Below are 24,576 nucleotides of genomic sequence, written 5' to 3' on the forward strand. Positions count from 1 at the left end.
ACATTAAATCAACATCTGCCATTTTGAAATCAGCCAACTGGGCGAATGAGAGTCATTGGTAAGGGAAGCCAACTTGGCATGAGGGTGTAAATCATCTCAATTACACGCTGAAGACAGGATGTCTTTCCTAATTATGGAGATGGATAGGGAAAAGATTTCAAATTTGTATGGTTAGGGAAAGGATGTGTATGACTGAAATTCTGTCCTCCAAGCCCATTTTAAATTTCATTCTATTCTGGGTCAAGTTTATGAGCACCCTCTCCACACTGAAGACTAAGTGTAGAAATGTGAAGTGGGATCCAAAATGTCTATAAGTAAACTGATCTGAACTTTGGGTTTTTTAAACAATATTGTTTTTTACTATGTCTTAATGTTTTTAGTGGCTTAAAGGATGTGGCATAGGTTTTTGTCATGTCATGAGATGAAAAACAAATTTTAGATAATACTAATAAATAATGAAATTAAGTATCATCTTATGTCCTCTTATCTTAACCATTTCAGGTTACACTAACCTTTCCTATTTGATGAGGCTAAGAGTCAAAAAGATGCATAGACAGAGAAAACACTTCTTTAGATACCCTGCACAGGAACCCTGGAACCATATTTTCTTTTCATCAGAAGCGAAAAAGCCTATCTAAATCGTCCTGTTTTGTAAATCAAACAAATCCGATGTAACCTTCTGAAAACAATTCCCAACAACAAGAGCTGCTTGATCTTACCTGAGCTCCATGACACTGGTGACATTGCCAGAAGGGTAGATGCGGCGGATGTAGTTGAAATCTCCAACGTACAGACTTCCATCAATGCCCCATGCCAGGGCCACTGGCGCCAACAGCTTGTTGCCTTGAGCCTGCCCGTTGCAGCTGGGGCAGGAGATGCTTCTGCGCCGGCCGTTCCCCATGACAGTAGAGATCACAGGTGGCTGGAGAGAGATGAACTGGTTCTCTCCACTCCCTTTATAAAGAATGCCTGAAAAACAAAACACATTTCACTTATTGATTTGAAAGCACGGTGTACATTTGTCATTACTAGCAGGGATTGGACTAGACAATGAGGTGAAAACAAAAACAAAGCTTAAGTAATTTAGTGCAGCATTTCCCAGCTGCCCCTTGATTTAAGGACAAGGCAAATTTACCTTGCGACTTCTCCAGTAGACTTCACTAATCACTACAAAATGACTAAAGTAGAATCCATTTAAGCTTATTTAGCTTAATATGCAATTGAAGGATGATTTCAAAAGGGTTCTTAATAACCACAATGTCTAGGTGAAGCTAGTTTACACATTTGTCTGATGGCCATTTCACTACATGGAAAACCTCTTTAGAAAAGTCAGATACATCCTTATGCTTTGGAGCTAACTAGACACTCGTTAGTCATAAATAATGATACATGCTTACTTTGTTTATTAAATTTGAATCTAATTCATATTTATGCTCTCATAATAACTATTCCTTCCCTACCATAATCTAAAATTCTGTCCACAAATAACTTTAACATTGATAAACCTCTTGCAGCTTCAAAGTGCTTTAAATCCCCTGAACATCAGCCAATTAGCTGTATTTCTGGGGTGGCACCTGTGGCACCATCCAAGGCCACCCTCAGGATTTACGAGTCTTATGAATTTCATAAAGGTCCAGAAATTATGGTTCAAATCAGTTCATATTGTTTATATTACTGTAAATATAGATCAGACAGTGATCTGGGGACTGGCTTTAAATGCTGCAGGGACTGGATGCAGCACGCAGGCAACCAGCTGACCATCAATCCTATTGATGTATTCTAATGCTTCTGTACCATGTATTATTATAGAACCACTTCAATGGGTTTCTGAAAATCCTCAGTGAAATTGGAGCATATTTTATGTAAAGTAATGTTCTCTTAAACTTGACAGGGAGCTTGCTTTCCTCCAGTCACAGTGAGGGAGTAAACATAAATGCTGTGAATTACACCACCCCCACCAGTAGTGCATGCATTTCACTGAGGACTGGAGTCACTAAATTTGGTGAGTCACTACAGATTAATATTTTAACAAGTTGCAGATATAGCTGGCTTTTTAGGGGGTAGGGATATGGTGGGACTCTCTTCAAAGGAAAAAAAAAAAAACATCAAAGGAAAGAACTGCATGCTGGAAGCACTTAATTATTCACATCCAGCAACATGTTTGAATTCAGACTGCCTCTGTCCTAATTAGTGGATCGATGACACCACTGAATGCCCACATAATGTCGTTCTCCCACGACGTTATCCCGCCAGTCACCGTAACCCGCGATGTATGTGAAATCGAGCGTGCCGCCATGCTGTTTGTCCCTTCTCTGATTAGTTCCTTTCATTGATTTAATTGATTGAACGGCGAATTCAAATGAAGACACGGTCTGCCGAGACTCCTGACAGGACAATCCGACAATCCGTCTTTTGTAGCCGAGAGCATTATACATGCGCCGCTAACAAAGACGAATTGGTCCGGGGGACGGCTTTGTGCGTGACGCCATCAAACGCATGACCTTGGGACTTTAATTGAACTGTGATCCATGCGTCTGCTCACTGGCTGAAACACAGTGTGATGAAACTCCCGCTGAACTAAAAGGGTGACTCTGCACCTACAAATGGCGATAATCTTTTTAAAGTCTTAATGTCTGTTTGTGTAATAGCTGTTTAACATTCTTGGTCAAGACAAAGACATTTCTAATCTCCGGTGACCTAATGCAGTGTGTAGGACATGGATCAGTTGCAGCAATACAGCAATCTTAACAGTTTGGCTGGGCTTCAGCTAAAAAAAACATTTAATACTGAGGTCACTTTGGCAAGCTGCCGCGGTCCCCTCCATTTACACTTCAATCAGAGTACACAGTACACACAAGTCTTCCCATAGGCTATTAGACCGACTAATGGAATGCATTAAATACACTAATCAATCATCAGCTACCCCCCACTCTCTCTCCATACTTACCACATATGGATGATACTCTTTCACTTTGACTCTCTCACATACACAGCATTTCTAATTTAGGCATTTAGCTGTTGCTGTTATTCAGAGCAACTTACAATGGGTGAGCAGGTAGGAGGTTCAGTTTTTTCCTCAAGGACACATCATCATGACACTCGGCTATTGATGCATACTTTATTTTGAGTGGAAAATGCCTTTTGCGGTCCTCAAGTGTATATCTATAAATATTTTACAGTTTCATTTCACACTGCTTTGGTTTTGAAACAAGGTTTGTTTGAAATCTACAAAACCAAATGAAACTTTCTCAAAAATACGATACAGCAACTGTTGTGTTGTGTTAGCTGAGACAAACTGGAACAAGCACGGATACAATTTGGCTAGGTTTTTTCCTCAGCAGACTAAAACATAACTGTCCTCCCTAGACATATTCTAGCAGGGAACTACTGGTGAAAGAATGGTTATTACAGCCGATTAGCTCTATCAGGGTAGCGCCCAAAACCCATAATCCTAATTAGAGATGTGTCCAATAATTGATCAGTAAATGAATGTGTGGAGGTGCATTTTGGTTGTGGATGGGTAGACACAGATGTTTGTCATAGATGGAATAATGATGGTCTGGGGAAGGAAAGTGGAGCGAGGCCCAGAGTCCCCTCCTGTGCATATGGCCCATAATTCCTAGCTACGCTGCTATGGATGGTCTCTGTAACTACCGGGCCACCCTGCCACCCACGCTGAGTATGTGCATTCACTAATTGATGACCCTTTGTTCAAGTGTTTTTCTTTTTTTCTTAGAATCATTACATAAGTTAATAATCACTTTCATAAATCCCTAATTTGAGTCATGTAGCGGAAAAATTGCTTTAATGCCGACATCACAGCTTCCAAGGTGATTAATGGCACAAATGCCAAGCTGAGCCGCCGTACCTGATAAAAACCTAGCGCGCCCTGAGCAATGTCACCTTGGTGACTCATAGAGAGTACAGAGATTGGTAGGGGCGGAAAAGGAGTGTGTCTTAATTGCACCCTGTCCTTCTTTGCTCTCCTTTGCACTGTGTCATTCTCTAAGATACCACACAAACTCCCGCTGATCTGCCATGATAAGAGGCTAAAAGCGGACAGGAAACCACTCATGGGGCTTGAAATGCAGTACTGCACTGTGTGTGAGCTGTACAGTAAGTACAGTCTAAGATACTGGGCTGCTGAGCTCTGACTGCGTCCAATAAGAATCGGCTAGGTTACCCCAGATAGAGACAAGTTGTAGATCGAGGAGAAGGCATATCCATTTGTAATGGAGAGAGGAGGGGCGGGAGGACATGACTAACGCACAGACACCAGCAATTTGCCTTATCTAGTCCGACAGGCTCTGGAGAGGAGGGAGAGCGAGACGGCTTTTGCCAGAGTCTTTTGCCAGAGAGGATGAGAGAAAAACTCTTTACGGGAACACATCACAGTCAAGCCCTCAGATGTTCGAGGTGGCGAGAAAATGAAGCGGGAGTCACAAGAAAGAGTGATAGCAAACGTCTGGAGCTAGCCCACTGAGTAGCTGCAGTGGACCACCACTTGCTAACATGTTGGATGAGGACATTAGTCAAGGTTTGCAGCATTAAAGAATCAATACCGAGGCAGCAATGAAGGCAAACAGTGATATTTGGATTCATCTTCATGCCGTCTGAGGATATCGAACTGCATTCCTTGCCAAAAAACCCATGTGACTCATAAATCTGAAATGTCAAAAAATGGCTGAACTCGAGAGTGAATAATTCAGTTTGGATTGAGAAAATGCAGGGGATAAAGCAAGGTGCCTACACACAACCTCTGTAATAACCATTAATATGTGTGTGAGGGGAGAGGCAGATAAGACTGCAGATGGGTTATGATACTTTGATGTGAGCACTGTAAGAACCAGCACACCAAAATCCCTCACAAAAACATTTCACAGTCTTACAAAGCACATTGTCTTCGAGTTGAGCTAATGGGATTGTGGCATGAAGCCCTCTTGGCAAAGTGATTACGCTCCTGACAGACAGGGGCAGATGAGACGAGAAAACACAACTTTGCTTAACTTTTCCTGAATCTTTTAAATTTAGTCAGACTTCACAATCTATTTTAGGGGTGATGCTGTAATAGGACAAGTGAAAACTGTGAAAAAGCCTTGAGGGGCCTGTAGCATTTACTGCATAAAGAAAAAAAAAAAAACTAGACACCATCTGTGTGTTTTATTTCTGTCACTACTGTTTCTATGTACAACCTCGCCCATGACAATTTTCAACCGCAGTAACATCAAATTTTATGATAATCCCAGACACACAGCACAGCTCAATCTAATAAAGGATGCAACGTACTTTACATTAGCATATCACACGTGCTGCATCTATCTGTTGATCACGAACACTCACATCTCGCAACAACTATGCCTCCAACTGTGATGCTGCCACAGTGAAGGCTTTGGAGATGTGTGTGCTGTACTTTGAGACAGGTGGGATAAAACGCATCGCACCAGCAGCAGTCAAGCTGGAGACACATTTCAATATTTTCATATTCCTTTTTGCACACTCCACAAACTTTGTGCTCTAGATGGCTTGACAGATTGGGTTCGGCTATATGTCTGTTACTTTCGATGTTTAACAAAGGAGCAGGACAAAATCTGCATCATGGTTTTAACAAAATAAATGCAGATTGACTTTCATAAACCGGTTGCCTGACATGTTTTCCACACCCTTATGCGACAGAACACTGTTTTGCACAGTCTCTGAGATTTGTGTGGACCATTACACACACAAAATGTATGTATGCTGTGGAATGAATAGTGCGGCGCCAGCCAAGTGTAGGTGTGCACGAAGAGGCTATTACAAGAGTGCGCAGAATGGAGTGTTAGGTATAAAAACATTCCTCGGGGGTAGAGCTGCTCTGGAGGCAGAAATAATCTCAATGTTTGTCTTAAATTTCAGTGGGCGGAGCCAACCACAGTGTTTCTGGCTAAGCAACGTTAGACTGAAGCCCAGTGAAAAAGGCAAGAGAGGAGGAAGCTAATATTATGAAGCCTAGCGCTCTGCTACTAACTGAAAAAATGTAATCTAGCCATACTAAATTATCTAGATTAGCTAGTTAGCCTAGCTGAGCTTCTAAATTCAAACTAGCCTAGCTTATAGCTATTTAGGTAAGCTAATTAGCTAGCCTGCTGACCTTCAATGAATAAAAAAACGTCATTGACATTCATATTTTTAATTTACATTTTGACCACATAACTACACAAAGTTCCTTCTTTGCTATTCGAATTTGTGAGTTTGCTTGCACTCCAAAAATGGTTCTTTGGCTCCACCCATTGAGGTTTAACTCAAACTAACAATACGATTTCTGCCTCCACAGCAGGTTTGTGTGTGAGTAAGAAAAGTGGGCCATGCATAATTATATTAGATGATCTAGTAATAATAGATAAACAAAAAGGGATTGATTTGAAATAGAAGAGTCCTAAATATTGCCCTGTGAATTTTTTCACTGCGGGTTGGCAAGCACCCAGACACACACCCAGGAAATGAGACAGCTTCTTTCTGCTGCCCAAGGACAACTTTGAATGGAAAATGTCTGCTGATCACCATAAAGAACTTATAATTCTAAAATGAAGCCGTTTTAAATTATTTATTTCTCATAAAACACAGACAGTGAAGGTGATAAATCTGCACTTTCCTGCTGTACCTCATACATTAGAATGACTAGTCAAACTGAGACGTTTGTCTTCCTCAGAATGATGAAATATCAAGGGTAATATATCTTTTTGTTACTTTCAACCTCTCTATATTATGTTTTTGACCTGATGATGGTTTAAACATTTGGAAGAAGGTAATGGGTTACTATTTCTTCAACATGGAGATGTTTCAGGGACAGCTCGGCCTACATGGAAACAAGCCACACTGCACTTCCTAGTGCCTAACTGACCCACATGCTATAAACACACCGTGTGTTTCTCCCACTCACAATTGGATGTAAACCCCAAGAGGTCACTGTTACTCAGCCCAGTGAGCTAGACCTCCCATCCAGCTGTAGCTGTAAGGTGACGGTCTAGAAACCTGAGACCTGTAGCTGTACAATGTGCTGTAATCAGAATGCACTCAACCTTTGAGAGTGACGTTTTATTGTTTGCCTGATATGTCACTCAAACAGGGGCAGGCAGCATCATTAAGTTGCTAAACACCAGGAATTTACCTGATGTAGCCTACAGCAACATGGCAAACATAAATATTGATGCCCGTCGTTTGGACAAAGCAATGAAAGCAGCTGTAAGCCAGCTTGTCCTTGTTTTGAAAGCCGAGCAGGCCTTCTATGTTGTTTTTTTTAACTGTTGTTTTTTTTTTGTTTTTTTTTTAATTATCAAGATCTGCCAGCTGAGTCTACATAAACCTTTATAAATTGAATCAGCTACAGCATTCGCACCTGTTGACATTTTCTCTCTCTCAACAATGACAAGACAAATCAGAAAGAAAATGCCTTCTCAGTAGTGACACTATCACTGTAGGCAACATCAAACAGTCCCCAGAAAGAGTCAAAGAGTCTGGTCAGGCCCAGCTAACCTGTTACTACAGGTATAATCAACCGTTTCTTAGAAGCATTTGTTTTTCACATATGCTCTTACATATCCGTTCAGCTGCCAGTGAAATCCGATAATCTCCATCTATCTCTGTCGGTATGCACTGTGAAACTCTAATTTGTCGATATATCTCTGCACCAATGTTACCAAGACAAATTCGGGCGTATTTATTGTACTTGGTGATTAAGTGATTCTGATTCTTATTCTATCCTAAGATTGGAGACTTACAGTCTACATGACTGGCAAATGGAATAAGGATTACCATGTATAAGAAGATTTAAATGGGAAAGTATAAAAATGAAAAGTTTTGCTCCAAAATGAGATGTCCACCATTTGAAAAAAATTGACACCTATTCTTACAGAATTATTCGTAGCACACAATTAAAACAAATTATGGTATTTTATAAAAGGATAGAAGTTAACTGCTTGGTTGACAAATGTCATGTCATATATATATATATATATATATATATATATATACTGTATATATATATATACACAGTATATATATATATATATATATATATATATATATATATATATATATATATATACTGTGTATATATATATACATATATATATATACTGTTGGGATGACGATATATATATATATATATATATATATATATGTTGTATTAATAATCATAGATTAAAAAAAACATAAGAAGCCAACCGCAAACTCCAATCTGACAGTATGAGACAAGAAGTAAAGATCAGCTAGCTGTGACTGAACTATTTTCAAGATGAAAGAGACACAAATTATCTTAGACAACTGTAACAAAGATTGTGAGCTGGAGTGGGTTTAATGTCAAAACAAAGGCCTGGCATACTAACAATGCACACAAGCCCGAGGCTTACTTCTTACTAAATTCACTGATATTACTGCCTACACACAGTGGTAATGTGGCATTGTGTTCTCCAGCTTATAGTGCATGTGTTCTAGTACTGTAGCCTGATAGTGACTCAACACTACGTATATTTGATAGTGATAGATTGAGTGACAGCTATAGTCTTGTTTCTATTGTATATTGTACGCTTTCCTCTTGAATGTGAGGTCCTGTTGCCCTTGTACTGCACGTCAGTATGTGCTGTGTTACTAGTTGTTGACATGTCACAAAGACAAATCCTTGTACATTTATTGTGCTTGGCGATTAAAGTCATTCTGATTGATAGAGCAAGACGGTAATTTAGTTTACTGAATTAATGCAAGGGTTAAACATGGCACCATTCGTCAGCGGCGTAAGCCCCTCTTGAGCGGCAAAAGGCCGTCCTCTTCCTAAAATAGCTGAGTTGTGTGGAATCGTAGCGAGCCCTGCACCCCGGCGTCATCCCCACTGATTTATTCCGTCATTACCGTGAATGATTGGCCCTTCAAAACTCTCCTCTATTATCTGCAGATGGGATGACGAACCATATTTCATTTTGATTCAAGTATTTATTGCAGCGATTCAGGGTAAGGATCACCTGTCCATAACCCTAAGAGGCCACCTGTCTCTGCCCCACACACACACACAGACACACACATTTACATGCAGACAGTTCCGTTTTGCCCAGACAAAATTCTCATCTCTTACCGTTTTGAATGTCCAATATGTGGTGTTTGTCTAACATCCACCCCCCCATGTTGGAGGCATCCAGTTCGTAGCCTTGTAAAGCGGCTGTCCTCTTCTCCCAGAGCACCACATCAAGGCAGGACTCGTATTCATATCCCACTGACACTGAAAGTAATAATGGCACACACCTATGGTGAGCAAGGTTGCAACCTCCTTACCTGATGCCTATGAAAGTAATGAGGCTTGTAGTCTACAAGACATTCAGCGCACGTTGTGGTTGTTTCTGTATTTGTGGTTTGTGATGCTTCTCTATGATTGTGTAATTTTCTCAAGCTGGGATGTTTTAGAAGGCCCATGGGGTTTCTGTGTTTCACCTGCACAGTTTGTATTTTATTCCTCTGCTCTGGTTATTCTGTTTTATCATTCATAAATGCACAAAAAAAAAACTACAACACAAAGTAGTGTGTGAACAGTACTGATATGAATAATTTAAGCAATAAAAGCAGAGATCGAGTATATTATTGTAAATACCATAATGGCTGTGATTTGGTTGCAAGCACAAGCCATAAGTGAATCCTGTAGATTGTCTGAGCAGTGATGCTTTTCACTGTAAGATGTGACCTATAGTGTTCAAGCATGAAAGCACTACGCCTTCTTTAAAATAAATCATGAACAAAAAAAAAAATTAAGTGTAGGTGTGTTTATTCTAGCCTATCACTTCTGCAGAGATCTCCATAACTTCCTGTTGCCCAGCAACTAAGAAGCTAAGTAAGTGGTATGTAGTTTGTAATAAACAATACAACATAAAAAATGCACAGGATAACATTAGAACTATTCAATTATGTATTATCAAATAAAGTAATTTTTGAAGACTGTCATCAGTTTGTATTGCAATTGTAATTATTGACTTCCTCCTGGAATTTTTCAGGCCACTGCCTCACAGGCAATATTTTAGTCAGTGCACCGCTGCTGAAATATTATACATGCAAAACAAAGAAGTCAGCAAAAGAGCAGTGGCCTTCAAAAATGCAGCAGTCTGGGATTTCATGATTTCACACCACCTGCTAAATCTTTATTACATACGGTAACAAAAGATGTCCCTGGCTAAATAACCCTCAATTTAAAAATAAAATCAATCTTCAGAGTTCAAATAAGGTTCATCGCCTGAAGACAAAGCAAGGATCCGATACTGGAGCTACGCTTGCACGACATCTTCAGACAGCAGCTTCACAGCGGGAACTCACCCACAGCTTCTGCCAGGCCGAAGACCTTCTGGTTGTAGGCGTCTGTTTTATCCCAGATGAAGGTGTAGGAGAGGTCGGGGAAGGCAGGGAAAGACTTCTGGAACTGTCGGCCCATAACGGCCACCATCAGGTGGACCTTCATCAGGCCAAAGGGGAGACGGTCCTGGGTCAGGAGCACCTTGAGGATGGGCTTGTAGCCAGCTGCCCTGGAGCTCAGGTAGACCAGGTTGAGGTCGCTGCCTGGTATGGCCACTTGCTCATGAAGGACCTGTGATTTTAATTAGCAGTCAGACTGATGCCAAATACACGGAGTGGAGCAGGCACATGGAAATCAGGGATTTGATACATTTAAACTAAATGGATAGTCTTTAAATGTATGACTCCTACTAATTACACCATATTGCACATTTTTACATTGGGATGATCCTTTATCATTCAGTTCAATGCAATTCAGATCTAATCTTAAATTAAATGTCACGCATGGGAAATATGGTTTGTCGCTAGGGTTAGAGAACATAAAGTCATATAGTCATGAAAGGTGCCAATTGATAAGACCAAAGTGTTTGACAAAAACAAAATCACTCCTAAGTGTCATATGTGCAAAATATTATAAATAGGTTCTTACAAACAACAACAGGCTACATGATTGTGAAAATTAAGTAATCTAATTGCAGTGGGGATAATGAATTCCTCGTTCTTTCATTCTTTGCATAGAAATTCACTCATATTGGAATGTCACCGCTCTAACACTTGACATCTCTTACTCTCATTTCTCCACTACAATCCCAATTCTTGACCAGGTTTCACCTCGAACTAAGGCTGCATTCACACTGCAGCTGGAAGTGTCTGATTTTTCCCCTCACATGTGACACAGATCTGATTTTCTCTAATCAGTGTAAACAGCAAAATGCTGCATGGAGTCACATTCTGCAAGTCAGAATTTTGAATTCCAATTTGGACCACATGGATACAAAGTCGGATCCTGAGGCAGGCAACCTCCATGCAACTTGTATTTGAACCTTTGAGTCAGAATTTGTCAGCGTTGCTGTGAGACAATTTATGACTTTGTGGAGATGCCTCATTTCAGTCAAGGCACCTTCCATGAGTGAAATGGAAGTGGGGAAGTGAAGGTACAAAAAGATATGAAGAATTTTGTTACTGCACACGTGTTTTCGACATCGCTGCCAGTTCATACTGGTATCAGATATGTTATTTCTTAAATAGATATGAACAGTCATTCAGAAAAATCCGCTGTGGTGTGACAGCAGCCTAAAAGGTCACCCAGGTTTCCCCTGTGGCTCCTGTCTCACCTGGGTCTCAGGGATGATGGGACTGTCCTCTGGGGAGGTCTTGTAAAGGGTGGACAGGGGCGTGGCCAGGATGAGGGGGCTGGGCCTGATCAGGCCGGTCAGGTAGCAGCTGGGGATGTCGTTCTCCTCCCTCTTCATCACTACTGTGTCCATCACATGGAAAACGTTCCAGGGAACCCACACCGTGCGGCGCAGCGTGGGGAATGGAGCGCGCTCGTAATTTAGAGTCAAAGAAGCGCCGCCGTTGGCCAGCAGATCAAACCTTGAAACATCACCAGGAAATGGAAAGATGTGAGGTGACAGCCACTGGTAGGACAAAATGTGTCATTAGGCAAAAATGTATTCAGTACTATCTGCAGAACTTTTAAGTGCAAACTAAAATCCTTAACTTATCATATTCTAAAACTTCTCAAGTTGACCAAGCCTGATGATGTCTTTTCAATGGAAGAGAGAACTTTTCCCTATCAAGTGTCTTCTCTCTATGCAGCCCCCATATATTATTATCATTCACCGAATCTAATTTATTACTTTTGTTTAACAAGGCATGGTGTGAGGAGACACTTAACAGTTGAATTTGGTTTTGGGAGTCTTGGCTTAGTTTCTCTGGTGAACTGGTTTTAATTAGTACCACATTGCACAGGGAAAAGTTACTGGTTTGGAAATGAAGGGCGAGTCTTTGAAGTGCTGCTCTATATATTCGGCTAGCTCCACTACCCAGGGGGTAAAGCATCTGTGTGGTGACATTGCACGCATTCACATGCACAAAAGCATACACACTCATACACTTAAATGCATATGCACATCTCACACACACACGCGCGCACACACACGGACACACACACACGCACGCACGCCCACACACTCACATGCCAACAGTCAAGCTGTGCAGCTGACCTGAAACAGCTTCCTCCTCGAGCTCTCTCCTCTCCCCCATCCACTTTGGGCAGTGGGAAGCTCACAGCTGCAAGAGGCCAGGCTTTGATGCCCCCCCCCCCACACACCCCCCCCCCCTCCTTTCTTAACACCCTGAGCGGATCTGTTGGCTAACCAAGTGTGATTATCCCCTACCATTTATCATGCTCCTTGTCGGAAGAGTTACAGGGCGGAATATCTGAAGAAATCAGCTAATCCTCAGCTATCTGGGGACCCTACTGCCAAGGTTTGTGCTTCATAACAACAGCTGTACAATTCTCTGCCACTCATAAGCCTTTTATTCCATTCTGGCAACACATAAACACAGCTCCTTTCTGGTTAATTTGAATGAAGGCCCAGTCCAATATCTCCAACAACTATCTGCAAAATGAAGTTCCTAACCCAGGTTCCTTCTCCAAAATGTATGTGTGACATACATTTGTATTGTATGTGTTTGCACTCCATTATTAAGCACCGGTCTGCGGTAATAGCGGGAGAAGGTCAGACAGTAATCCCATGTTTTACTACACCGCGGGCAGATTGATTCTACCCTTGCTGATTCAATGCATTTTAAACAGCCTTGTTCAAAATGGCCTCCACCACTGTGACATTTGCATGAGGGATTGTTGTAGGGCACAATGTGCCGCTGTTTCGATTTGCGAGCACTTTTTGGATAACTGCCATGACGACTCTCCTACTGCTGGACAACTCTTTCTAATTTATTTTACATTCTTCGGCACCACTCTGGCCTCTGCACACCACACCGTAAATAAAGTCGGTGTGAGGGCAAAGGTTGAACAGCCTACGACAGAGTGCTCATGTTTATTCGGACATGTGTTTGTGTACATCAGTGTTGACAAATGTAGATAGATAGCTGTTTGTTCTTGCACAGTGTACCTGCTTATGTATGTGTGCACAGAGACTCACTTACATGCCATCTTGCCGTGTTATGGTGTAGCCGTACTCCGGGTAGTGCAGGAAAGACACGTTGACTCCAATCAGCGGCGTCCCGTCTCCCGTAAGGACCTGACCCCGGATGATTGACGCCAGGCTGCGTGGGTAAACAAACACAGAGAGGGCCAAGTAAACAAACAATGCCAGCCGGCATCAACAAGCAGCCACGACATCACTGCCGCTAACATCTGTCGTCCCTTCACCAAGGGTACGAGCGGAGGAGTCTGATTTACTGACCGTTAGAAACACACACATGTCGCCGGTTGTTACTCGTGAAACAGCCACCTGACGACAAAGACCCGCTCTCTCTCCTTTTAAAAGCACATAACTCAATCGGATGAGGGTTTTGTAGATATTGAGGGCCGTTAAGATTTAGCAGATCGCCTTGTGCAAGTATTGCAACATTGATATTCTACAAGGATCCCAGCTAGGATACAAATGATCTCATGCTTAATCCCTTTTTCTATTAAAGTGGTATTATGCAGAGACAATAACATGCAACATACAAAGCCTTGTATTGCTTTGAGGGCAATTCAGTTTGCAAGGCCAGCACATAAAACAGTGTGCATCACAGGCAACACTGGAAAACATACAACACATTATCTAGCCAACAAGATTCACAGTTAAATTATCAGTCTGCTAAGTAAAGCCGACTCAGTAAATGAAGTGTATAATATACACAGCAGCGGGCAGCATATCAAACTACATTTGTGTTAAACGGTATTCACAGTATTGTTATCAGTCTGACCTCGTGGAATTAAGAATTTCCTCCCAATTTTATTTTCAAGAAGGTGTGATATAAGTGTGATTATTCTAGCAAGAATTACTGCTTACAAAAACAACTTTTGTCAGTCTCATACCCAAGTCTTGTGCTTGCTAGTGTGATAAATGTCTGTGCTAACACTTATGATGAAAGCTAGTAAATCAGCCAGAGAATTGAGTTGAAGTGAACTCTTCAACTCTGTTATAGATAGGCTACCTTCTTGATGTGAGACGTTGCAAAGCTTGGTGGCTGACAAGTGTCAAGAGGCACTTTATAAGAATTCAAAACAGCGAATGCAATGCTCGAGGCAAACTGTCATGAAGAATAAAAAAAAAAGAACAGCGCTGAAAAAAAAAAAAATCAATACAAATGATTCGCCACAGCACTCTAGAGAGGTGAATTCGTAAACAGGGTACATGTGAAAACACAATCTGACCATAAAAGAACACTCTAGACATTATCCAGCAGTGAAACAGTCAAAATCGGAATGTTTTTTTGGTTTGAAAAGGTCTGGGGAGACAGTGATATGCCCCATTTTTAAACCTTTATTTATCTGGGAAAGGTTTGCTGAGCATACATCCTCCTTCCCACCGCACTCTGTTTCATTTGTACAGTTACACACATTCACACCCGGGAGCTGCCCAGTACAACCAGTCTCCTACTGCTGGCTGAACAGCAGCTCCACTGGAGTGGGTGGGGGGGGGGGGGTTAAATATTCGCCTTAGGGCACCTCGGTGGTAGTTGTGCCATGGGAGAGCATTACTCATTCACTTTCTCCACCCACATTTTCCCTGCTGGTCAATGGATTCGCTTCTGGTCAAAAGCCCCTCAGAGAACTGCTGCCCCCAATATCCCCATCCTCTGCCTGCGCCTAGAAACATTATTTTCTTTGGCGTTTTTGTTTTATAAATTATACACACGGAAGATTCATGCAGGATTAAAATCACAGATAGCCTCCGCGATAATTCAAAATGACTGCAGAGTCTCCAGGTAATGCTCGCCCGATACCAGTCAGCCTCTCCTGCCTCTCAATCGTGTATTCTTTAAGTGTGAAGTAATTTGGGAAGTCGGACAAGCCTTTGAAGGGAGGGCAAGACAATGCAATATTTCTCCATCAACATTTAATCAATCTCCACTTCCTCAACCGTGGTGCAGGATTTTGAAAGTGTTTCCTCTGCATTTGTCACTGGCGGCGACTGTAAGCAAAAGATGTCTCATTTCGCCACTTTATCTCCAGGTCATTACGGATATGAGACGGGGATGATCAACAGCTTTAGCCTCTCTTATTTCCTTCCCGCTACACGCCTAGCATAAGCATCTCCCATTCTTTATTTACCGTCTCGGGGAACAAGGCCACTTAAGAGCTCAGCGAAGGTTCACTCTTCTCTCCCTGTGTCTCTATTAATCTTTTGAGAGCCAGACTGATGCTACTAGAGCTGAACCCCAAACGAACGCCAAGTCAAACCACCTGCTGTAACCCCAGAAATGAATCATATAATTCATGCATTCTTATCTGTCATTGTCTCAAGGCGGCTGCAGAAAAACACCATTTGAAAACCCAGTGGGAGACTTCTGTGGGGACATGCGATATGGCTGAGGGAGTAAAAAAAAACAAAAAAAACCCACTAAACCACAACACATGTTTTATTCTCTGTGCCGTACTAGGGAAGAGTTTACCGCTGAGTTCTGAAACCTGACCATACAATGAAATCTGTTCTCTTTTTCTTGGCTTACACAATGGCTTCTTAACAAAGGAGGAAAGGAATGACCTCTAACTGTTTTCCCTTCTCTGTACCGTCAGACATGAGATGCTGTACGACTAGACAAAACAGTCACTGCTGCTGGAATACTTGATGCTCTCCTGGCATTATTCCAGCGCTTCAGAGAGTTTTTTTATAATGTATACTCTGGAAAGCCTGTCAATAAATTATTCACCCTATAACCTGTGGGAAAAATATCTACGGCTCTCCGAACAAATTACACTCTAGATTATTGTATGACTCTTCCAATTCAACCCTCTTAGCTACGTTATTTTGTTTCATGTAGGCAGGGGTTGTACTCACTTACTCACTAAAGTAGAAAGGTAATTAATTTTGTCAAACTGAGTGGTATGCATGTTTGTTGAGCTTCTAAAATGCACCGTGATGTTTTTGACTATAAAACTAACTTCTACAAGGAGATAAAAAGGCAAATGAATATTTTGAGCTACAGAGCTAATGCCTCTGCCAGACATGAAATCGACAGTAAGCTGAAGACAATGAGGATGAGGATTACTGAGAACCCGGCTGGGGGGGGAATTGCCTCATTCTATATTTTCAGTAAAGCATGCTATTTACATAAGGATTACTTTAAACTATTGGAGGAAATATTCCCAAAGCCTTCTGCACACAGTTGGCAATCATTTTCCTCTCCATCAGTCACAAAACAAACTCTACTCATGATTCTGAACAGATGTGAGAGTGCATTGAGGTTTCGGTGAAAAATACAATTCTGTCTGCTCCGTGTGCAAATTGATATAGCCTAGTGGTTTATTCATTGGGTGCAGTCTTCTTTTGCTTTTACATCAAATGAGGATGAAATTGGGTTATTTCTTCATCAGTGTTGAACACCTCGAAAATTTCATCCATGCAGAAAGCTGTAAAATGTTTGGGAACAGCGATACTAGGAGCGTCAGGGCGCAGTCGTGTATCGAGGAGGTTAGAGAATCTGTCCCAGGACTGGAAGGTCACAGGTTTGATCTCTGCATCGGCCCGTCCCTGTCCATCCATGTGGAAATGTCTCTGAGCAAGAGAGTGAAACCCTACCTGCCCCATGGGTGGCTGCTGTGCTGAAATGTGTTTATGGACGTGTGTCTCAGAAGGATATGCGAAGAAACAAAATCCGAATAAAAAACAAAATACTTTGTAGATCTGAGGTACATGCAGAGATACAGATAGTATCATGTGACGCACTGCACACGCCTCTAATCTGGCCTCAATACTGCCCTATAAAACAAACAGCAGTAACTTTGTAGTAACACTGAAAAAATAATTTCAAATGAATCTAACTGAAAGTATCTGCGGCACAGAAGTGGATAGTATACCAATTAATTGTTACTGTTGGTAGAATCTTTATTGATATATCTTAATCCTAGTCATGACCTTCGACCTGCAAAACACAAAAAGCTGTTACTGTTGTTTGACTTTGTAGTGCAGTGATCTCTTAACTCCTTACAGAATCTCTGTGATGGGCCTGATTTCACTGTGGTTGTCTATTGCAAAGACTGTTTCTAGGTAGAATAAAACTCTCACTGATGCGCCTTAACTTTTTAAGTGTGTAGGCCTGAACTGGTACAAGTACACTAAGTGATTGAAAAAATAATAATATCGAAAAATGAAGTGTGAAATGTGTGAGGTTTCAACTGCACATTTATCTGCAAAGAAGATAGTCTCTCAACTGAAAAGTTTGCGGCGCTTCTCTGCGCTCTGTCAGAAAAAGTGCCCCTGTATCTTGATCTAAGAAACTTAATCCTCATGATTTGATAGCATAAGGACTGTTTTTAGCGAAGAACAAACTCTTGCTTAAGATACTTAATCTCTGCCGGAAAAAATAACACCTGCTTGTGGCAACAACTCCATTGTAAACACACTTGTCACAGTGACGGCAAAGACAAAGAGATGTGAGATTCTTTGACGTTTCGGAGGAGTTGCACAAACACAGGTGTCGCTCCTGATTGGAAATGAGCCAGCACCAGCTAGCGTGATGCAAATAATTAAAGAGCTGTCAGTAACTCATTAAGCTGCTTACCTGCTGTTGAACGGGTTATCCCCGGGTATCACGTGACTGCCGCCGGGACCGATCAAAAAACTGACGCGATCATAAAAGCCCTTGGCGGTGGGCTGGGCAGCGGCCGACCCTTGGCCCTGGCCGGCGATGGCAGCGGGGTCGGGCGAGCCGCGACAGTAGGTCTGACCCTGGCAGGCGATTTGAGTGCAACAGTCTGGGTCCATGCAGTCGACCAGCCCATCTGGAACACAGGAGAGACAGTCAAGACAGGGAGGTAAAGCCGCGCTGACCTCGATGCATTAGGGGTTGACAAAAGCAATGTGTGAGCATCTCCCTTATCGTGTCGAGCTCCGGTGCACACAGACGACTTCTAACTTGAACCCAAGTTCATTCAAGCGACAGCAAAGATCCCGAGCTGACATCAAAGTATGAACTATTTAGAAAGTATGTCACCTAATATGAACTGCAACTCTGTCTTAGCAAAAGTTCTGCAAAGTTGTTGATTAGGGAGTTGAATTCATTAGAAATCAGTTTTAGGACTGCGAAGGACAAAGGTTACAGTCAGTGAAATAAAATATAGCACTGGGCTTGCAGCTGCAATCAACTGCTTTTTATAATTCATCTACTGTACATTTTAAGCTAAATTGTTTTACAATCTGCTCTGTGACAACATTTGCATATTGTGTCTCAGTGATGTTTTATGTATAATTGATTTGTTTTGTTTGTTTGCACGCTCACTGAGGAGCCACATCAAGGACAGTTTTCTGTCTCATGCAACAAGATAGAGACAAGTTTTGGGAAACTAAAGGCTGCTTGTATGAGGCTTTACTCGTCCTTACCTCCCTCGTTATCCTTGCCGTCTGAGCAGAGCGTTTCAGTGGCTACGTCGCACCCCAGCCCTCTCCATCCTGACTGGCAGATGCAGTGCCAGACGTTCTGATCCAGGACGCACCTCCCGTTGTTGTTGCAGAGACCGGGGCAGCCGTCTGTCGACACATTGTGTATCCGTCAAACACCCAGGCAAATCACAACAGGTCAAACAGTGGGGAGGGAGGGGACAAGAGCGGGTCATTTATACTGGACAGGGGCAAAGGAGGGACAAAAATGATAAAAGACAGTATCGGGTGAACATACAGTACAATACACCTCTGACAGGACTGGGGGATGGGGGGAAAAGGGGGGTGAGGAGTTATTGTCGTTTCACATGAGCTTCAGGAAGGTGCGCAGCTACTGCAGCCAATGGGAGGGCAAGAGGGAAACTGCTGAAATCTGTTTATTCACTGTTAATACCGCTGTGCCAATGGGATGCTGGGAAATCATACCGCTGCTTTCAGAAAAAATCCACATAACTCCAATTTTGGGGTTTTTCTTATTTCAAATGAAGGTTTGCGTGATTGTTTATGAGTTAAGTGACCACTGGTCGCATTAAATATGTTTGAAAACCTTGCATGATTTTAAAATCAATGTCTGTCTTTTTGGAGATACACGGCTTTCATCTGACAATAGCAAGATAGGAATGGCCCATATTGAGTTCAACACGGGTGTTTGAGGCACTCATGTGAAGTAACAGCAACATCAAAGGGAAAGGCAAGTATATATGTAAATAGGAGTGTGGGAGGGTTGGATCTAGAGTCTCCACATTTACAAAACAGAGCATTTGCTGCCAGATCGCATTCCTTTTAGTGAGGGTGAGACAGAGAGCCGAAACATAACTAACCACACCAGTGTTGGCATTTAATCTGGCAGACACAAGGAATTAAGACAAGGGAGAAGGGACCGTGGAGTTTGCGTGAGGCTGGTTAAGACGGACAGGGGATGAGGGGACATATCGGGGAGCAGGATCACAGCAGAAACATTATGATCGACTCGGACATAGAACAGGTGTATATACGCCGTGCTAGGAAAGACAGAGAGCAGGGAGGGATTGTTTGTGACAATCTCCCTTGGGGGGTAGTGGTTCAATTTACCTTTATATCCTATCTTGACTGCTCCTATTACACAACCGAGGAAAGGGAAACATTTGGAAAAGAAAATTACTTATCTCTGTGGTGGCAGAGAGCTAAGACTGACAAACACATTTACTGATTGTAACTTACAGGGAGCACACAAAGTGGAAAGGGTTCCTGGCATAAAGCTGATGTACCTGCCAACTTGGCTTAAATATCTGGAGGGAAGCCTCGCTGGTAGTTTTCCTGAGATTATCTTTGTCTTCGTCAATGGTGAAGGCAAATCACATTTGGCCTCTGCTCTAATTTCAATCTCTTCACTGTGCTTGTAAATCACAGTTGTTATGGTGATTGAGGTGAAAAGCTAATACTAAGCATGAGTGACAGGATTTGACTGATACTACTGGCAGAGAAGGTAAGCTGTGAGCTCACTCAATCTGAAGGGGAGTTCAAATGTTTTGAGTAACAGGCAAAAATAACTAGGTGTTCAGTTGGATCAGAGGACATTTTGCATGAAGAGTATAATTCTAGAGTGAAATGAAAACGTTAAGTGTTTTTTTTTACCTGATACTCTGGAATCCAGGGCTAGACAAGTAAGCCGAGAGGGAGTTGGAGAGAGAGACAGATAGGCAGGCAGGCAGACAGGCAGACAGACATAAAATACAAAAGAGAATGGATGTAAGTAGGAGTTAGGCAAAGACGTACAAACAGAGAAAAGACAAATAGAAAATAGAAAATAGAAAAAAAGAGAGAGATGCTGCAGACAAAGAATAGTTCAGTAGTTTAAGGGAAGAAAATCCAGTATTTGACAGTAAGTGAAGAGGTTAATTAAAGCAGCTAATGATTAATCATAATAATAAATGCTTCCATGGTCAAAGGCACTAGACTTAGTCTGTAGAAGCGCCTTGCATGGTGCCTATATGTCTGTACATATGAGGCAATACAAATGAATCTAACATCTTAAGCTCAGTAAAATATTCATTGTTAACACTCTCCATCTGCTTTGCTTTGCTAAAGCGAGACACTAACACAAAGATGAACATACTGTTTCTCTTCATTTCAAAGTCTTTGTTTTTGCTCTGCAGGATGACTTGGACTGTGGTGTGTGTGAGCCAGCTTCATCTGGTTCTGCTTCAAACACTTAACTGTCTGCTAGTCAGAAGTATGTACGCTCATTGTCATTCTGATATGAATACATCATGCAGCAGCATACTAAACTTTTTTTTTTTCAATTTTGCCATCATCTCCACTTCATTGATTCCAACAAAAAGCACAGCACTGAAGCCACAGTACACTAAGACGAATCAAAAACACCTTAATGGTAAACTGCAGCGCTGAGAAAGCAATGAGAATGGGTTAAGCCTTGCATATGAAAACAGGATCTGGATGCTTGCGACAATAGAATGGCCGAGGAAGTCCTCTATTCAAGTCCTGGCCATGTAATGTGATTAAAAGGCGCTTTGTGCAAATGGCAGTTATTCAGGGTTTGAAAGACGAAATAAGCTCCCAGTTCTCTAAGAAAAGGTAAAGTGCTGCCTATTCATCCCCAGTGCATCCAATGCAAGGAATTACTTTCCTGACGGGGGTCTTAAGCAGGAAGAAAGAAAGAGAAAAGGGATGGCGCGTAGTCGGCACTGAGGAGGGAAAGATTAATAAGATCAGGAATGTGACCCCGCCAACAACTCCCTCACTGCAATCTCTCCTCCCTCAGAGATGGATTTCTGCTCTGGATGGGGGATTGCTGATGAGAGAACTTGTAAATACATAATTAGGGTTCAATAGTTTGGAGAGCCGGATCTTTGTTTCACAGGGAAGATGCCGTCACGGAGCGGTCGGGGTTGACGCTTGGGGGAATGCTACTTGACGCGGCGTGTCAGGGTTTAACTACGGGACCTTTGACAGAGGGTGAGGTGTCGAGGAAGTTTGGGTTAAAGGTCAATAGGAAGTGACATCTCAGAACTCATTATCCTCATTAATGCCGGCTGAAGCATGGCCATTTCAGAAAAATGATATTCCAAGGAGGCCTAGTGCTGGCTTTTCTGCTCCCTGAATACCTGCCCTTGACTTGCTAATACAGCAGCATCACTTCAGCAGTCAAAAAGGTGGAATATCTAAATGGAGGACAGGAAAAAAGACACAAAGTGGATGTTAGGCGTTACAAAAAGAGAAAGATTCAAAAATTAGAGAAGAAAAGTGAAGGATAGCCAGCCAACATCTAGGAAACACCACATTTTCTTTCTGTTGTTTGGTTGGAAAGATATTCAACAGATTTAAGCAATAATCTGTGACATTTTCATACAAATAAATTTCCGTTCTGCTACTCTGTATCAAGATTGATATAATACAACAGCGGTTCACCCTATACCCAGTTTGCTTGTACATTTGTTATATTTGATGCTCTAAACAGCCGGTGGCAGTTGGTCTTCCCCGGGAAAAATCCTCTGGTGCCCAAGAAGTGATGCTTTTATGTTTTCAGAAGCAACAACAGCTGCTTTGCTGTTTGTTTGGAATAAACAGAAGAACTGGGTAGTTAGCATGGGCAGCGATAGACACCATGGCTGAACAGATAAAGAAAACAGCCCCACCTACAGAAAGTCAAACTTCATCAACAGAAAATCCAAGGAAAAAGACGTCACAGTACTGGACACACTGTTTGATTGACAGATGATCTCTGGGAAGAGCAGGGCAAAAACACCACAGCAATGAGCACACACCAAAGATGGAGACAAAAAAACACAAGAATGTCAAAAAAAAAATCATTTTTTTGTGACAGACAGTGTACTGCAAAGACTGTCCATCTCCGGAAGACATCTATTCTTGTATTCAGTCTTAAAACCTTTATTTTCCTAAAACAAATGAAAAATTTTGCCTATGGTGTATGATAATTTCACAAATTTTCAGTGCAAAATTACTTGTTTCAAGACGTATTGGATAGATGAAAAATCCTCTGCCGCATAAGAAGTGAAGTGTTTTAAGCTTCTGGCAGCAGCAACAGAATCCAGTGTTGTGATCTGCCTCTTTTCAACCTACACTTGAAACTGCACTGAAAAAAAAAGTGAAACTCATACTCAATTTTTCCAGCCGTTAAAAGCCGTTTATTTAAAAAAAAATACAACTTTAAGACTGGCCACAAAATGAAATTGCCTTTTTTTTTTTGCAGTGCATGTTGTTGTGTGTGTGAAGTGTGAGCAGACACATGTGGCACATCGTGGCTCACCGATGGTGCAGTGTTCTCCGGTCCAGCCTTGGTGGCAGTCACACTTGCCCTCTCTGCAGACGCCGTGGTCGATGCAGCGTGGGTGACAGTCCCTCTGCTCGCACTCCGGTCCCGTCCAGCCCTCCTCGCAGTGACACACCCCGCTGATGCACGAGCCGTGGGGACCACAGTCCACCACACACACCTCTGTTGCAAAGGAAAAGCCATCACACACTGACAACCGTGTAGAGATGCAGCTTTTGTACTGTAGAAAACCCTCTTTCTTACTGCAGGCTTGCTGAACTGCTACTCGGGATCGAGTTTTGCTGTCTTTTCAGGCAAGTTACAAGAAATGGTCTGGTAACAAGTTAGCTGAGGGATACTGGAGTTTTGTGTTACAATATATTAACTTGGATCTACTGTATAACATTCAAGAAACAATTGTGTGCTGTACTGATGCAGGGCAGATGCAGGATAAATGTGTAGAGGGGATTTCTACATTGGCTACATTGAACCAGAGTCTCTCCAGTGCTTGTATATTTATGCATTTTTATTTACTTTTGCATTGATTATGTTCTGTATTGATGCATCTGCAGCTACTGAATAAATTCTCTGATGGTTAGATAACCCTGTGCTACCCAGAAGTGTTGTTGCCCTTGGTTAAACTTAGCCAAAAAGTTTGTAAAAAGTAAACAACACATGCTATTATGACCTTTATTCTTAGCACAGGAGAGTCAGAAAATCCTGCCACTGAGAAGCAAATGTTTTTTAAATTTTAAATCTTTTTAATCTGCGATGTGTGATAATATTTAATCTAAAAAGAGAAACATAATTACTGTTGTAGCAAAGCTTAAGAGGCGGTATTGTTTTTTTTTTTTTACATGGGAAAATGTCAAGTCTTTACTGCTGCCTCTTGCTTTATGGATCTCAATAGACTTGTACACATGTTTTGTGTATAGTGTAGTTTGTGTTTTTGAGTGTAGAGTGCACTGCATAGTTAACTGGAGAGTTAAATGTCTTGAGACTTGGAGGGAGCAAAACCCCCAATCAACTTTTATTTTGCTTCCAGTTCGCCTAAAAATACACAAGGAGTACTTTAGAATGAGGCAAGAACCCTTACTCTAAAAAGTACCATATTAACCTGATGCATGTTAGTATTAGAGTTATGGTTTCAGGCTAATATAATCCCTCAAGTCTCCCTCAAGTCTCAAAATGTCAATCAATTGACATTTTATTTGTAAACCACATTATATACAATACACCACAGAGACACTACAATAAACCGAGAGCTACCAGAAAATGGCATTGAAACCCAACATGAATGCATGTTAGAATGCACAATCAAGACAAGAGATGAGGCTTTAAAATGAACATTACAAAGAAATACACTATGCATCCAGTTGTTGT

At 41.8% G+C, this 24,576-nt stretch overlaps 1 protein-coding gene across 5 annotated transcripts in view; it reads right to left on the reverse strand.

The window, feature by feature from the left end:
* The window catches only part of LOC139919471 (teneurin-3), a 121,296-nt gene that overhangs the window by 21,214 nt on the left and 75,506 nt on the right, over positions 1 to 24,576 (reverse strand). For all 5 annotated transcript variants that reach the window (XM_071909243.2, XM_071909241.2, XM_071909232.2 and 2 more), the window contains 8 exons: positions 23,191 to 23,376; positions 18,867 to 19,013; positions 18,049 to 18,268; positions 13,477 to 13,596; positions 11,634 to 11,895; positions 10,324 to 10,591; positions 9,101 to 9,244; positions 720 to 969 (listed from right to left, as the gene is read on the reverse strand). In XM_071909243.2, the coding sequence (XP_071765344.1) occupies positions 720 to 969; positions 9,101 to 9,244; positions 10,324 to 10,591; positions 11,634 to 11,895; positions 13,477 to 13,596; positions 18,049 to 18,268; positions 18,867 to 19,013; positions 23,191 to 23,376 (1,597 nt within the window). The remainder of the gene's footprint in view (positions 1 to 719; positions 970 to 9,100; positions 9,245 to 10,323; positions 10,592 to 11,633; positions 11,896 to 13,476; positions 13,597 to 18,048; positions 18,269 to 18,866; positions 19,014 to 23,190; positions 23,377 to 24,576) is intronic.

The sequence above is a fragment of the Centroberyx gerrardi genome, chromosome 16, assembly GCF_048128805.1.
Source record: "Centroberyx gerrardi isolate f3 chromosome 16, fCenGer3.hap1.cur.20231027, whole genome shotgun sequence".
Classification (NCBI taxonomy): domain Eukaryota; kingdom Metazoa; phylum Chordata; class Actinopteri; order Beryciformes; family Berycidae; genus Centroberyx; species Centroberyx gerrardi.